A 15776-nucleotide genomic window follows, 5' to 3' on the forward strand; every position below is an offset into this window, starting at 1 on the left:
GTGCAGAGTCACGTATATTGACTTGCTTTTCATTCCATTTTTCAGAGATGCTTCCTGCCGTCTGCATCCTCAGGCTCTGAAAGATACTGTGGTGCCTGTAGATCACAAGAGTCATAAATGTGTCTTCCCAAAGTGTTTGGGCTTCTGTTGTAAAAAGATGTAAGACCAGGTCCAGGACTATTGCATTCTGTGAGGGTTTGGTACAGTGTGTACCTGCCTGGGCAGCAGTGGTTATATCTATCCTGTGACATTTCATTTTGTGGTGGATTATGACTATTACTTCTGTTTGAAAGTCACTGCAGAAACATGCACAGCCTGGACACTGATTTTTAGAAAGGCTGTGCTTTGCTCAGCACAAGGGACTCTGTGATAGACCTTCATGCCATATCTGAGAAGTAAAAGCCATGCAAGCAGTTTTGGTCTAGGCTATAATAGAGGAGGAGAATAACAACAGAGGTGGTGTTGACTGCATGATGACGAACTTGAAATTAGCCTTAAATGCTATTGCTTGCATCTCCACAAAAGGTGACTCTTTGCAAAAGGGACTACATTGTGACTGGGAGCCAGATTATTTCATTTTTCTGTTAGATCCTGGGTCAAACATTTTAAAAGGTATAGTTGTACTGAAAAACAATGGAAACAGATTCCTATGATAGTAAAAGAGTTTTGTGCCTTTGGCTGTGTTTAAAATAATTAAAATCTTTTTCTGATGCAATTTTGACATTTCAACTAGCTATTTCTTGAAAGGCACCATTATGTTATGTAAGTAAGTCCTAAATGATCCAGGCTTCTTTTAAGCCTGAAATTACTTTTTGAATATAAACATACTCTCTCTAGAAAATAAATATAATATGTTGATGTAAAACAATATAGTTGAAGTTTGCCTTCTCATTCACGTTTATAGTTATAAAGATGTTTTCATCCTCTGTGGTTATTAATTCAGTTCTCCTTCCTATGCAAAAGCGTTGGGGTTTTTTAAGCATGTAAATCAATAATATAAATCATTCCTTGAGTGCAAGCCGAGTGCCATGCTGATACCTGCAGAGCATGTCCCTTTCTCCTCTATTCCTTGAGTTTTGAATAACTTAGAAGGGTACATGGTAATAACATTGACTCAGAGCATTTATGAGCATGAAAAATGCAACACAGATATGCCTCTAGCGCAGCCTTTTATGTGCTTTATTTTGCAGAATGTTGCTAGCTTACTTTCTTTATTTTAAAGTGTTGTTTTTAAAATCTGTACAGCTTATTCACTGTTACCTGTCTTTATGTTTTCTTGCTTCCTTTGCCACCTGCCTTCTGTGTCATTGGATTAGAGGATCTATAATATCTGAAATTTCTTGAAGGCCTGATAACTCCACAGTACTCTGGCAGCAAAATTATAAATGCCTTCCCTATCTTTCTCTTTTGTTGTTGTCTTTATTTTTATGTTTGTTTGTTTCTTGAAGTGAAGGTGCTTTTGTTAGGTTCTTGATTTTATAAAAGTAAACATAAGTAAAAAAAAATAGCATGAGAATGTGTTCATATAAAACACAAGCTTCTCTTGCCTGCCTAGGTAAAAAGCTACATAATCAGATCAATTAAATATCATTTTATCATTTACATAAGGCTTTTGCTTGCACATCTGTGTCCTAAGCAAAAGCAGAAGTGTCAGCAGACTACAAGAGAGGTTGACCTTGCACAGTTGTTGATCTGGCCAAAAAATGGGACCCAGACCTTTTGGTCATCTCTTGTATTCACAGGAGTCCAAGTCTAAAGTGCTGAGCAGTCCAGATAGGTGTCTTTGCTTGTACTGTTGTGTGCAACCATTTCTCATTTCTTGTAAGAAAAACAATATTGCCAATATGATAGACTTCATGCCTCAAACATAGTTCATATTCATGTACAAAACTTACTGAGACTTGCGAAAGGTGTCTGTAGCTATTTTATAATTCCATATAAGCCATATTCCAACATGCAGTTTCAGTTTCTATTCAACACTGAGGTGTTTTCAAAGCTTCTTCAATGCCTTGCTTACATTTACTGGGTCAGTGCATTCACATCTGAAAACAACTTCTACTGTTTCCTGTCCAGTGAAAAAGACCCAAGATGAGAGTTATGTTTATTCACAAAGTAAATCTCTGTATTTCAAGAATCTGCAGTTCCTGGTCAGGAAAATTTTGAGAAATTCCTTTGAGCAAGTATTATAGATGGGGGACAGGGACTGGAGGCATGAGAGCCATATGCTATCTCACAAGATGTAAACCTGTGGTGTAGAGTTGGGGTGTAGGTAGCAAGATAGCCACCAGTGGGATTCAACTACTGTAGTTCCTTGAGATCAGGATGCCTGTAGGTTCTTTCCTTACTCCAAGTCCTGCTTGAAGAAGATCCTGCTTGAAGAAGATTCATCTTTTTCCCCTTTCTTTGGTTACTTGTACTGAAGATGGACAACTAGCTTTTCCTGCCAGATACCACCATAATGCTAATAGTCAGGGGCACTGCCACTCAGAAAGGGAGGAAAAAGACACAGCAACTCTCTGGAGTGCTATTTTTTTTTTTTTTTTTTTTTTTTTTTTAATCACTCAGACATCTAAGCATCAGTTCATACTGGATTATTTCTGTCCATTAAAGTAGATTCACAGGTGTAAGCAGGTCCAATCTTCTGCACAGAAGGTTTCCAGCATTTTATTTCTTTTGTGCATAAGGAACTAAAATGCAAGTCTCATTTCTCAGGTGGTCTTGAAATTATGCAGCTTGTGCTTGAAAATCTACCCTCCTTTTTCTTCACCTCTCTGTTAAACCTGCCAAGCCCTGTTGATGTTGATAAGGATTAGTTTTGTGTTCTTTCTTGGATTAATTGAGTCTCCTGTTTGTCAGTTCAGAAATTCCACAAACTCTGAGGGATTCTCAGAAGACATTGTTCCAGATGGTGTTTGCAGTACAGTGCATGTGGCCATCTGACCCAAGTTTTGCCTCAATATGCTGTGTGTTTACCATGGGCTCTCTCTCCCTTTAATTTTCCCCAAATCAATTTAGAACATTTCATTTACTGAGTCAGTGGGTTTGCATACGAACAGCTAATCACCAGCTTTGGTGGGTTCTAAAGCTGGAAAGCAAGGTGCCATTGAGCCAATGTCTACCTGCAATGCTTAATTAATTTCTCAGTGGTTTTTCTAGCTTCTGAATATTTTGCTGCTGGTTTAACACAGAGGGAGATGTTTGATATATAATGTTAGGGGTATGCCACCAACTGCCCAGATACAGATTTTTCCAAATGTGCCATTGCACTACTTACAGGATGCATCGTGTATGTAGTACCATCTGCCATCATTGATGCTGTATTCCGTAGAATGAATGCCAGCCCCATTCGGAAGTCTTTACTATGGTATCCAGCTCATCATCTGCTCTGGTTCACTTCAGCAGGTGTGAAAAGACCTGGACTGCCCTGCTGTGAAGCTTAGAAACCATGGAAATCACAACCAAAAATGCCCATTTGGACACAGTGCCAGTCGATTCACTCAGAGCCAGTTCATTAGAGTCTGCATATTGCACTTTGCCAACGATCTGATCTCCCACATCTAATGCCAACTATGTCTTTCCTTCAAACAGCTGACATGTGTGCAAAGGCATCCATTCCAATTCATCAATTGCTTCAGCTTTTGCTCTAGTGTTACGTTAATAGCTATCAAAGCCTTGCTTTTTTCTCACTTCGGACCATATAGATGTTGCCTCTTACTGCCTGGCAGGTCTCCAGAAGAGACAGAGGTCTGAAAGCCTCTGCATAGTAGGAGCTTCAGGGATTTACCTCTCAAATTTTGAACTGTCAAAATGGCACAGTGAAATTGCTCCAACTTACCTGTATTAGAAATTTCATATGGTGCTTTACAGTAGAGTTGGTGTTAGGGTCCTAAAAGTGCTTCACATATGGACTCTCAGTAAGAGGAGTTGATTTCCCTGCTACAGGGGCATGCTTTAAATGTCCACTGGCATTCCAAAGTTATTAAAAAAAAAAAAAAGTTTAGTCCTCATCAGTTTTCTAAGGGACATTGCATAAATGGGTCTGAAAGGTACTCCAACAATATCTAATGGAGAGCAATTTTCACTGTAATTTCAATAGCCTTACTTCATAGGAACTTGAAAATATAAAATGCCCAAGTTATTTCATCTTGATTGTCACCTGACATTAAGACGATGAATGCAACTAAGAGTTAGGAGTAGTCATGCAAATGTCAAGTATGAAGACATCAGCCTCCTATACCATATACATTTGTCAGCAGCCTTTTCCACCAGTGTTGATTCTGTGGGTATGAACTCAGCCCTTCTCAGCTGCGTCCCTGACCACCACTTTGTGTCGTATCTGAAGTAGTTCCTGGCATTCCTGCTTTCCTCTGCTTTTTCTCTCTGGTGTCTGTGTCACGTCCCACTCAGACGAGGGAGATAAGTGACTTAGATTAGTTTTGGGGAGTTACAAGTCGTCTCTCACAGTCTGCAAGGTGAAAATCCTCACAATTCATCCCATGGTTTCCACTGTCTGACATTACAGAAACAAACGAGGGGCTCCACAAGTCCTTTCCCAAACTTGAGGTGAGAGTGAGCTGGTAGTCAGAGTTGAGCAGTGGCTTGTCTCCAGAAGTGCTGCGATCTGGAAGGCCTCTGTGGTGGTTTGATGGTTTCTGAACCACTCAAAACCTTACACATCAGTCTTGAATGTTTGGTCAAACTAATGTAACAAAAAAGATTCAATTTGTACGTCTTATCAGTGCTTGTGTCATATGCGCTAGCAGTACAACAGACCCAGGAGTGATTCCAAGCAAGTGCAGTGATTTTTGGACTGGAAAGAGAGAAGAACCATATACAAATTTTTTGGTCTCTGTCATAGTGTTGCAGTGTAGTCAAAGTCACTGCTGTCTTTGTAACTTTGGAAACAGGCAGGTGAACTTCATGGCTTACCTAAATTCAGTATGGATAATTAATATAAATGCGTATCCAGAATTTTGTTCCACCCACCCTGAAATTGTGAGCTAGGAATAATAGCAACACTGCTATCCTTTTGACCCCTAAATCTGACTTGGCTGCTAGGACGGAGTTACACCATGAGGTAGGAACAGCAAGCAAAATCTAGCAGTTGCATTTTATGCTGACAAATGGATATGAATATTCTGTGGCATCAAAGAAAGAAAGTAAGTAATGTTATCAGGTATTCCTGTGTAAAATGTAAATTTAATTCCTAGCCTCCTGACTTAGGTGTTGGCTTTGAACTGTTAAAAACCAGAGCGCTTTTTTTTTAACATGCATGAATGCTAGATACTATGCTGAACACTTTCTCGTGTCCAGAAAATCCATCATTAATATAGCTTTAATAAACTCATTCCTTCATCATTCTCACCTCTATGGGTTATTGAGATGAGACCCAACTGCTGCATGTAATATATATGTGTATTTTATTTATGCTTTTTATCAACAAAGAGCTAGCTCTTCTTGTCAAGAAAATTAGAATAATATATTCATATAACATGAATTTCAACAGTAGCCTGATGTGGAAGGGATTGTTTTTCTTTTCATACAATGAGGGAGCAAAAGTCATAAAATTGAAAAACTACATGAAATAATTTTATATACAGGGATAAATGCATAGAAATGGGCTCAATTACATTAAATGTAACAAAAATGTTAGAAAATTGGTTCCCTAAGGTATTTTAATTAATAAAAAACCTAAATATTACTGAACTTTAATTGGAAAATCTCTAGAAGCTTGGGAAGAGATAAGGAAAAACTGATTTTTGCGGAGTATCTGGGGGATAAGGATGTGATTACTAGTGATGCCTGCTTATTGCAGATATTCTCCCTGTGTTTTTGCTGCTGCCAGAATATAAAAGTTTATTGCTGAAAAAGTTGTTAGTCTTAACTTGAATCTCTTAGGTGGCATCTTATGGGAGTGTGATCTTTGTACTGCAGATAACAGAGGTATTAACTTATCCCTTTAAAATTACAGACACATATGTGAAAACTAAAATGGAGATGTTTTGGACTTAATTTCACCAAAAAGAAAAGCCAGTAGTTCCAATATTTTATAGTATGTACTAAATATTAGAGGTTTCCAGATCTGTGGAGTTTTCTAAATGGATTACATGAGCATAAGGGATAGAGAATAGACTTTTTTGTGATTAGAAAACAAAGAAATGAAAGAAGAGTTGGGAATTTTCTTAACTGTTGGCTAATGTTTGTGATGTTTAATCTCATATGTTCTCTTTCTTCTAGCTGCGAATGTCATGGCTCATCCGTGGTGTCTTGCTGGGAAATGTATCCCTGGTGCTGATCGAGAACAAGACAGGAAAGGAGCAGAGCCGGACATTCTGGCATTCAGATAACAGCGAAGGTCTGGGAATATGGCAGTGGATGATCTTACCTCTCCCAGATATACTGGATAGGTATGAGTCTCCTCATCATTCTTCTGCATCGTGATCAGTCATTTCATCACTAGTTACCTGGCAATGAAAATGGCCAACATCGCTCCTGGAAGTTGTTCCCTCGGGGAGAGGAAGCACTTTGTCCCCAGGAGATATCTTCTGTTAGAGATGGAGAATGAGAGTAACTGAGTAGTCAGAGCAAAGCACACAGTTTTAGAACTCCTGAGTGATGGTCCTGGTTCACAAACTGGGTCAATGGGTAGTCTACAGCAAGGTGCTTAAATTTCTGTGTCTCCATTTCATTGACTGAAAATAATCATTCTCCTCACATACTGCTTTATGTAGCATGTTTGATCTTCTTATGTGGTTTGCTAGAGTTGGATGTGAGCTCCATAGTTGATTTTTTTTTCTGGGTATCAGAGCCCCCAGCGTTCAGTGTGTCTAGATCTGAGGATGAAAGAGATGGGAGAAGAGCCTGTGCAAAATGAGACAAGGATGCATCTGAACACCTTTGTGTTCACTGTAGCAGGAGGTGCAGCTTAATAAAGGACTGTCTCGGTTATGACTGTATTCTGGCTTTAAGCATAAAAGGTTTATCTGGTAGCATATGCTTAATCTGGTAGCACATGCTTATTTAAAGAGTGTTGTTTTAGCTGTTTCTTACAAGTCAGCTTTAATGGAACACTCTTGTTCATTGTTTACTTTTTATGTGTGCTCTGGCTTACACTGTTTATAGAGAAGACACAGACTGTACTTCACCTCCTGCTGCCCTGGCCCTTAGGCTGTAAAATGCATCTACAATCTGTGTCATGAGCACTGGTGTCCTTTGTCTTTTTGGAAATCTGTGCCCCAGAAATAATGGATTTCATTAAGGGATAGTTTGCCTCATAAGAAGTTTGAACAAACATTGTATGAATATGTCTTTTGTCTTGCTGGCTCTTGGGGATGCATGTAGGCTGCAAATACAACAAGGACACTGCCAACGCTTCGGTCCTGAATGTATAATTAATATGTGTGCGTCAAAGATTTTGAAAATGTCAGCATTAGGCTTATTGTGCAGTCACTGCTGAAGCACCATTTGTAAAAATACCTGGTTGCCTCATTCCCTTCAGCTGTGTTTCCTTTGAAGAATGGTATATTTTGCCATTATTATTTATGTGATTTGCTTTCGAATGTTGCCAGGAGAATATTTTGTACCTGAATTATTCTGTATTCTTATACTATTGCTTTCCTTTAAATTCTCTCTGGTTGCAGAGTCAGGCAGAGAATACCTTGATCTTAGGAGCCAGGCTGGCAGTGGTTCATGTGGAATCACAGATTCAAGCTGATAGCACGGTGCTAACTATTATGTATGAGGTGCTGACACCCTTGCTTCCCCATTACTTACAGAAGAAGACAGCTGGGTTCGCTGAGGGAAGGGAGTTTGTTGGAGGTTAAGACATAAGCAAGGAAAACTTGGAAGTTTTGGTCTCTTGAAAAGTTTTTGTCCTTATTTATTCACATAAGGTGTACTGTTTTAATGAGGTTTTTTTCTAAGATTGACTTAGTTTAAACCAGTCCTTCCTGGGAGGGAAGAAATCTGCTGTGAGATTTGGAAGTACTGCAGGTGTCTTTCTCACCATTTCAAACCACTTTCTTTAGGAAATCTGAACTGATGTACAAATTAGGAAGCAACTCTGTGGAAGTGTACACTGAAATGGTAGTGGAGAGACTGCAGTGTGTGTGTGTATATATATATATACACACACACACTATGGAGATAAATGACAGTTTTATTGAACTGTAAGAAATATTTAATTGATGTGGATGCGATGCTGGTGCTGCTGAAAGCTTCCTGTGTCTGTCTTTTTTCTAATTGGTTCCTGTGTCAGTAGCTGTGAGGGTCTGTGTTAGAAGAAGCATATTGCAGATATTCCTACAGGAGGAGCTGAAACTTTAAATCACCTCACAGAAGTAAAGCTCTTGAATAAAGCACACCAGTATACCAGTTCCACACAAAATGTAAAGCTCACTCCATTGTGATTGGGAGGCTGAATGGAAAGTGTTATTAATAAAAAGATAATATGCTCTAAAACTGCTCAAAAGCATGCTTGTTCAGAAGCTGCTTAGCCATAATTTCCATGTTTAGCTTATAGCACTTCAAAGAATCATTAGGAAGACTTCCAAGAAATTAGATCAGCTCTATCTTTAGAAACAGACATTTCTTAAATGTTTGATATCCCTCAGACTGTTGGGAGAAATGACAATTTGGCAGAAAATCACAGCTAGAACATTTCAGGTGATTTGGCAGGAACAGAAAGTAGGGAGGAGTATGACAAATAAGCTAAATAAGGACTGAGGGATGTTAGATTTCTAGCACTGCGTTAGCTTGGGCAACCCTGGACACATGCTTAATTTCCAGGAACACGATTAGGAGAAGATTGTCTTCTTTCCCCCCATTTGATCCTTAGGAAGACATCCAATTGCAATTTCACCATTTGTGAGGTCTTACTTTTTCTGTGTGGGCTTAAAAGAGGCTGAAGTCCCAGCTTTTTACATCTTCCCGAAGTTAGCTATCCTTCCTTGTTCTGGAAGGTGTGGGCAAAACATTCGTGAGAGTCAGCGCACGTGGTGTGGGGGTTAACAGAGCTGAATCCAATTCCAAATGCTCAGTATCTTCTGTGTGGGAGGGAGGAAGGGCAAAGGGCTCCATAGAATCACAGAATCATCTGGGTTGGAAAAGACCTTGAAGATCATCCAGTCCAACCATTGACCTAACACTGACAGTTCCCAACTACACCAGATCCCTCAGCACTATGTCAACCCAACTCTTAAACACCTCCAGGGATGGGGACTCCACCACCTCCCTGGGCAGCCCATTCCAACGCCTAACAACCCCTTCTGGAAAGAAATGGTTCCAAATAGGTTTGGTGAAGGATATGCCATCAAAGCAGCTACAATTATAGAAGCCAGTTGTGGGCAAGAGTTCCTTGAACTGTTGGATGAACAGATTGTGCCTACCAGAAGCAAAAGGTGAAGTCTCCAGAGGTGCTGTATTTTTACTTGCCACTTAAATACACACAACATGATCTAAGAATCCTTGCTGTGCTTTTTCTGGCCCCCATGAAGCCATCTACCCCTCCCTGAAGGACATGTTATCTGAAAATCAGATGTCTGCACACATTAGTGAAAGATAGAGAATCGGTCATTTTTACTTACTGAAGTCTACACATTAATGCAGTGCTAAAATATTTGGATTGGGAGCAGTGTAGAGAACTGCATTATTGTAAAATTGTTTCATTTGATGGAAAATTACTATTTGTTTTCCAATGAGAAGTGATGAGCCTGTGGAGGATTGTTCTGTTTGACTTCACAGAAATGCAAGTACAAAACAGAGTCTTGAAAGCTCTGTTGTAGTTGGTAGTTTGGGGTTACTCTTTTTTATACGTATTTTTTTTTAGTTAAGAAGCAAATGTGAATTTAAATTTTAATAGTGATATAGTCATGGGAATGTGACAGCAAGAGCAAGCAGAAACCTGATGTAATCGAAGATGAGTGATTTATGTAGCAAATAATTAGACATTCTGTTAGCTTAACAGTATGGTCAAGGTATATCACATAGATAAAACACAAGCATGTGTAACAAAGTGATTCACTGGAGCTTACTGTAGGCTGATGCTTATTATCACCAGCCCACCTAGGTTTCGCTATGCAGTGTACAAGGTGGAAAAGGATTAGCTCTAAGGCTAAAGCCTGGATGGGAAAATAATGCTTTAAGAAACAAATTCTAATTCTCTTGATTTCTGCTCCCTTGGTGAAGCTGAGGCCAGCTGTTTGGAGTCCCATGTAGACGAAATGTTCTGTGGTTTCACCTACCACGTGGCTGGAGTCGCCTGGAAGTAGACTCCACATGAGCCAGGCCAGAGTAGACCAGCTCTGGTCTTTCAAGATCTATGTTATCTACTGAACCTGTCCTTTTCTTTAAAGATTTCATTCTAACTTCTGTGAGAGGAACCTAGTAAAAATGGCAAGTATTAATAGCAATCTGTACAACCTTCTGATAGAGGAAGGTTGTATGGAAATATAAAAGGAATGTCAAAGTGTCTAGTGATTAGGAAGGTTTCCTTGCCTTCCTGTCTTCATAAGTTTGGGGTTTTTTACATTAGAAAGTCTAAATTTGTAGACAGTCTTAAGTAGTAGTGAGCAGGAAGGAGGAGTGAGAGGCGTTTACTTGAGGTCCCTAGAAACTAAATTTTCAGTCATAAGTAGCAGCACCATTTGCCTTGTCACTGATAGCAAGACTAGGCCCTGTGTCCTTTTAACAGGGCAACACATTCAGAAAATAAAACCAATTTTCTTACAGTACCATTGTGCTCAGAGAGCTTCAAAATTATTTTCTTGCTGATGACTTTCACCTGAACATGGACTGAGGAATTTTATCACGTTGAAAGAGAAAGATGTGGCTTACTTGGAAGCCTAGGTATTGATGTGACTTTCCTGAGGAAGAAAGCAAAAAAGTCTACAGACTTAAGTTACCTCAGAAGGTGATATTCTGTTGCAACAAGTCAAAATTCAGGTCCAGATGATTGTACTTTTTTTATTTAAACTGGTTTATTTACCTATTCCAGTCTTGCTGACTTGCTGGATTATTATGAACTAGACTGGTGATCATCAGTTTTTTGTGTACTATCAAAGTGGGATTCCCTTTCAGACCTCGGGAGTGAGAGCCTTTGTTCTGTCTGGCTCCTTCAGCAGCTCTGATCTCGGTGGCAGCCAAAGCAGCTGGGGATCCTCTCACTCATTGCTGCAGTAAAAAGAGCAGTAAAAAGTTGTCTCATAGTCATACCACTCTGCTGTATTTCTACCAGTTGTGGCTTCTTGTCTAGTAATTTCTTTCTGCATTGTTCTGTCTCTCTCTCACACTCCTTTCAGATTTTCTTTCTAAAATGTCTCTGGGCATCAGGTTTCCCATCAAAGAAGAAAAAGGAAAGGAGAGTTCTTGGCAACATTTTGTACTCAGAGGCCTGTTTGTCTCCTGTTATTCCTGAACTTTCTTCCCATTCTGCTATGAAGAAACAGCGACTGCCCATGCAAGCTCAACATATGTATCCCTACACATTACCACATATATATTAATTGGTCGCATTTACACCCAGATCTTTTTCTTTCTTCTTATACCCATCTAACAAGCCTAGATGGTGATGCTCTGATGTGGTCCCATATTACTTTGTTAAAAACAGAGTGAGACTTTAATGCCTGTGTTGCTCTTCTGCTCTGTAGCATTAACTATGTCTGCTACCGTTCTCCTTCCAAAATAGAGTTGTTTTGCTGATGGCTGTTCTGTTCATCTGAAAAAGGGGGTTTTGGTGACAGTGTGTGCAGAGTACCTGTGACAGATTTTGTACGTGTATATATTCTGCATGGTTGCCTTTAATAACACCTTTGAATCTCAACCTTTATTACTACCTATTAAGTAACTTCCTGCATGGCAATTCTGTCACTGTAACTGGGTTTGGTTAACATGCTTATATTTCTCCAAATAATCTCATTCCACCTAAGTATGTCTTTTATCCCAAATAGTAAGTATTCCTTTGTGAAGTGAGCTAACAATGCATCATTTGTAACAGAGCAGTTAATGGGAACCTGAATGTAATATGGGTTAGTGACCTGAAACTTCCCCATTCCATAATACCTTGGTCTCAAGCAGGTTCAGCTATAATTATTTTAGCTAGGGAGAGAGAGAAATCAGTTCCATCAGAGGCAAAACATTACAAGTTATGAAATGGGATCTGTACATACAGGCACGCTGTGATCATGTCACTGCATGGGGGATTGAGTACAGAGGAGATTAACGTTCAATCTTGGTTAATAATCCCTATCTTTATGATAAAAAGAAAAAAAAATAATGATTATGAGCCTTTCTAAAATGATGGCATGAAGACAGCTGCCTGAGTCTGGCTAATGGAAACCTCAAGTATCTGTATGAGCCAGGAACAATATTTAGGCAGAATTCAGAGTTATTACTGAAGGGAGGGAGCTGCAGATTTTTCTTAAAATCAGCTTTCTGAGATCTTCAATTCCAAGATAATATTTTTGCTTTCCCTCCAAACAGAAGAGGATACAATACACCTAAAAGATAACAGTTCTGTGCAGTGAAGACCCTAAGGATAGGTGATGTAAGCAAACAGTTTGTCCTCATTGAGGCTATACCAACATAACTGCAGATATATTTTCATATTTTTAGCTCTGTATTTCCCTCTGTAAGTATGCCCCAGATATTCGGGGGGGAACCAGTCTTTTGTTAGGATCAAGAAAAAAATAAGTAAGCCAAACCAACAAACTGCACAGAAAACCCAGGGTGATGTGATTAAGCTCAAATACTGACCACACTGAAATAAAACCCAAGATTCAACGATCCTGGGGAATGGGGAAAACTACAGCCCAGAAGCTTTGATGTTATCCTATTTCTGCCAGATTTAACTGAGATGGAATATGCTTGGTCCTACCTTTCAAGGAACTGTTCATCTGGATTCAAATTTCACAGGTTGGTCCAAAGAAGCAAACCAAAAAAAGCTTATTTGTTATGCCTTTGGTGCCATTTCTTATCTGTGACTCTGAAATATTTGATCAGTAGTCACCTTTGAGTGGTTTTTAAATTTATGTAAAACTTGTATCCTTCAGAGAGCAAGCTGATGTTCCCCAAAGGGGAGATTTGAAATAGGAGGTTTTTTTGTCCACCTGGTACAGCATTTCCCATCTGCCTGAAACTGATTGTTTTTAAAAAAAGCCTTTTATGAGTTGCATTCACAGCTCAGCTGACACTCAACTCTGCAGGACATAACTTGTACTTCCCAATTGTCATACGTCTAAGGAACTTTTTTCGAGCTGTGCTGCTGGGGTCAAATATGACTAAAAAAGAGACAAATAAGAAGTGATTTCCACCAGTCCTCAAGTAATGATTTTTCTAATATCCAAGCCATTAAAGCCTTTCATAGCAGCCATATTTTCATTCCTATGAAGAAATCTAGCTTACAAACACAGACTTCTCTGATGAGGATTTGGATTCCATGTGAGGAAGTTGCAGCAATTCATTAAGCAACAAAGTCATGGCAAACTTGCCAGCACTATTTTTGCTGCTCCTGTATAATTGCCTTCAGGAATACTCTTTCATGGCCATCCACCACTGTGTCTGTGTTTGCAGTGAATATGTCTACACAGTGCTGTGGACTGGTATCTGTGCTGTACAGGTGCCAGCTGAAGTAGTGGATGCACAGTCAGGATACCCCACTACGATCTGTGCAAAAATACTGGTGGGATGTTGTCACCTCCAGCATTATACTAAGTCACTGCAATAACATACGCTTTTGGTGTTTCAGTATCAGCTTCTACCAAAGTCAAAGGGAGTTGAAAAAAAAAAAAAAAAAAAAAAAAAAAAAAAAGAGGAGGCAAGGGAATGAGATTGTCTGTGGGTTTTTTTCCGTCTCACTGATGTGTGACATTTCCATCTTCAGTTTTGATTAAATTTCCCTTAATTAGCCCATTAAGCTAAAACCACCAAAGCTAGTGATTGAAATGTTGGTTAACTGATGATCTTGTTTCAGTGGAATTTGAAAGACATCATATTTCTAAATTAATAGTGGCATTAAACTGAGAAGAGAAAAAGATGAACTATTTGTTGCAGAAATGCTGGTCTCAAGAGAAGATTTGTACTGAAACTGCATTCATGTTAGAAAAAAAAAATCAGATTAATAGGCAACCAGAGCAGCACTGATGGTCCTAACAGTGTTTAGCATTCACATGATTTTTGTATTTTGGAGGCATTTCTGTAATTATTTTTGTCCCTGGTGAACTTCAGGAAACTTCTCAAGTGTTCTGATCCCAGTGCTCCTGCAGGTGAAATCAGCATGGCTGTCTCTTAACTTGAAGGAACTGTAAATAAAAGCAAAAACCAACTTACTGCGTTCTTATATGGGCACGTTCAGTGGCACTCCCTTCAATGACAGAATTACTGGTTTGTATCATGTCTTCCTGTGCTTAGGGGCTGAACATTTGGTAATTCTCAATTACCAAATTATGCAAATTGTCTGAAGAGACATGACAGGAACAGTACCTTAGAGGATAACACCTTGGGTCCTGAGGCTTAGGTTCTGCGAAATTACCAGAAGCTATTTTCAGAAGTATTTAGTTGCCTGGAGGTACAAAGAAGGTGTGTAGTAGTCTTTGCAGAAGTATCTGTCTCTTCTTTTATGCAACCAGAGCTAAAGTCTGCTGAAGTGGAGGGAAAAGCTGACACGAAGGAACTGCTTATTTGTCTTCCCAAATTTATTTCCCAGACTCAGTTTAGTATGTTACAAACATAAATACACATCAAAATGTCCATATCTTCAACTGACATTTAGTGTGTGCCCCCAGGAAACCGGCTGAAGATGAAATGCATCAGAGACTCAGTTCCAGTGGTCCCTTCAGCGTAGCACCATTCATGTGCGCAGGGCATTTTCAGACAGAGGCAACTGAAAGACATGTAGCTGAATCTGTTTCCACCTTACCTCTTCCTGGAGGTTTGAGCAGCACACAACAGGGAGGGAGAAACTTAGGCCGAGCTACAGCCTGTAGTTTACAGCCCAAGGTTGGCTGCTTCTCCATAACATAGCAGACCTGTGGTGGTTTGGGACCTGGTTCACGTACAGTTCAGCCATCTCTGCTGCTGGAACAGTAACTTACAGGAGAAAGTAGATCAGAGCCCACTTTGTCTGTCCAACAGCTTTTGTTTAAGACTCACAAGGCATGTCTTGAACTAAACAGTTTATGTTTATGCTAGAGCTTTGATGTGTTGTGGGATGTCAGCTGTGGAGCAGATGGGGGGAAGAGGCAGGGGAAGGACAGCTGATGTAGTTGGAAATAGTTTAATATTTTAAACTATTTTAATGTAGTTTAATATCCAAGGATTTTACATTCTTTCCAGTTCTCTTCCTAGATATACCCACAGTGGATTTCAGGTATACCAACCAAGAACTGTGGGGCTTCTGGCAACGTCAGGCTGCAGTTGCACTTCATATGGATTGGGAAGGCAAAAAATGCACTTTTATGATCTTCAGATTTGGTTGGATGGAGCTGCCACCTTTTGAGCTTGCCTTTTGAGCTGCCACCTTTTGATCTTGCATTTAACAAGGAAAATGATGTCTTGCTGTTTGGAGTTTCCTATGATGCTAGGGATGCTCTTCCTTCACCATATCCACTGTTCATTGTGTCAATCACCTGCTCTGTCATAGCAGCTGCTCATGTCTTTAGAACATAAAAAGCCCATTTTAGAGAGAAAAGTCGCTCTGTATGCCCAATGCATATCTCCAAGGAGTGAGAATTTTTAGTATTGAAGCATGATTGTTTTGCTTTACCAGAAATAAAGAAGGAGGA

At 39.6% G+C, this 15776-nt stretch overlaps 1 protein-coding gene across 2 annotated transcripts in view; it reads left to right on the forward strand.

The window, feature by feature from the left end:
- The window catches only part of ALK (ALK receptor tyrosine kinase), a 242825-nt gene that overhangs the window by 175069 nt on the left and 51980 nt on the right, over positions 1 to 15776 (forward strand). For both annotated transcript variants that reach the window (XM_026845712.1, XM_026845713.1), the window contains one exon: positions 6238 to 6407. In XM_026845712.1, the coding sequence (XP_026701513.1) occupies positions 6238 to 6407 (170 nt within the window). The remainder of the gene's footprint in view (positions 1 to 6237; positions 6408 to 15776) is intronic.

Source organism: Athene cunicularia (genome assembly GCF_003259725.1).
Source record: "Athene cunicularia isolate RWA chromosome 3 unlocalized genomic scaffold, athCun1 chr3_part1, whole genome shotgun sequence".
NCBI classification, from domain to species: domain Eukaryota; kingdom Metazoa; phylum Chordata; class Aves; order Strigiformes; family Strigidae; genus Athene; species Athene cunicularia.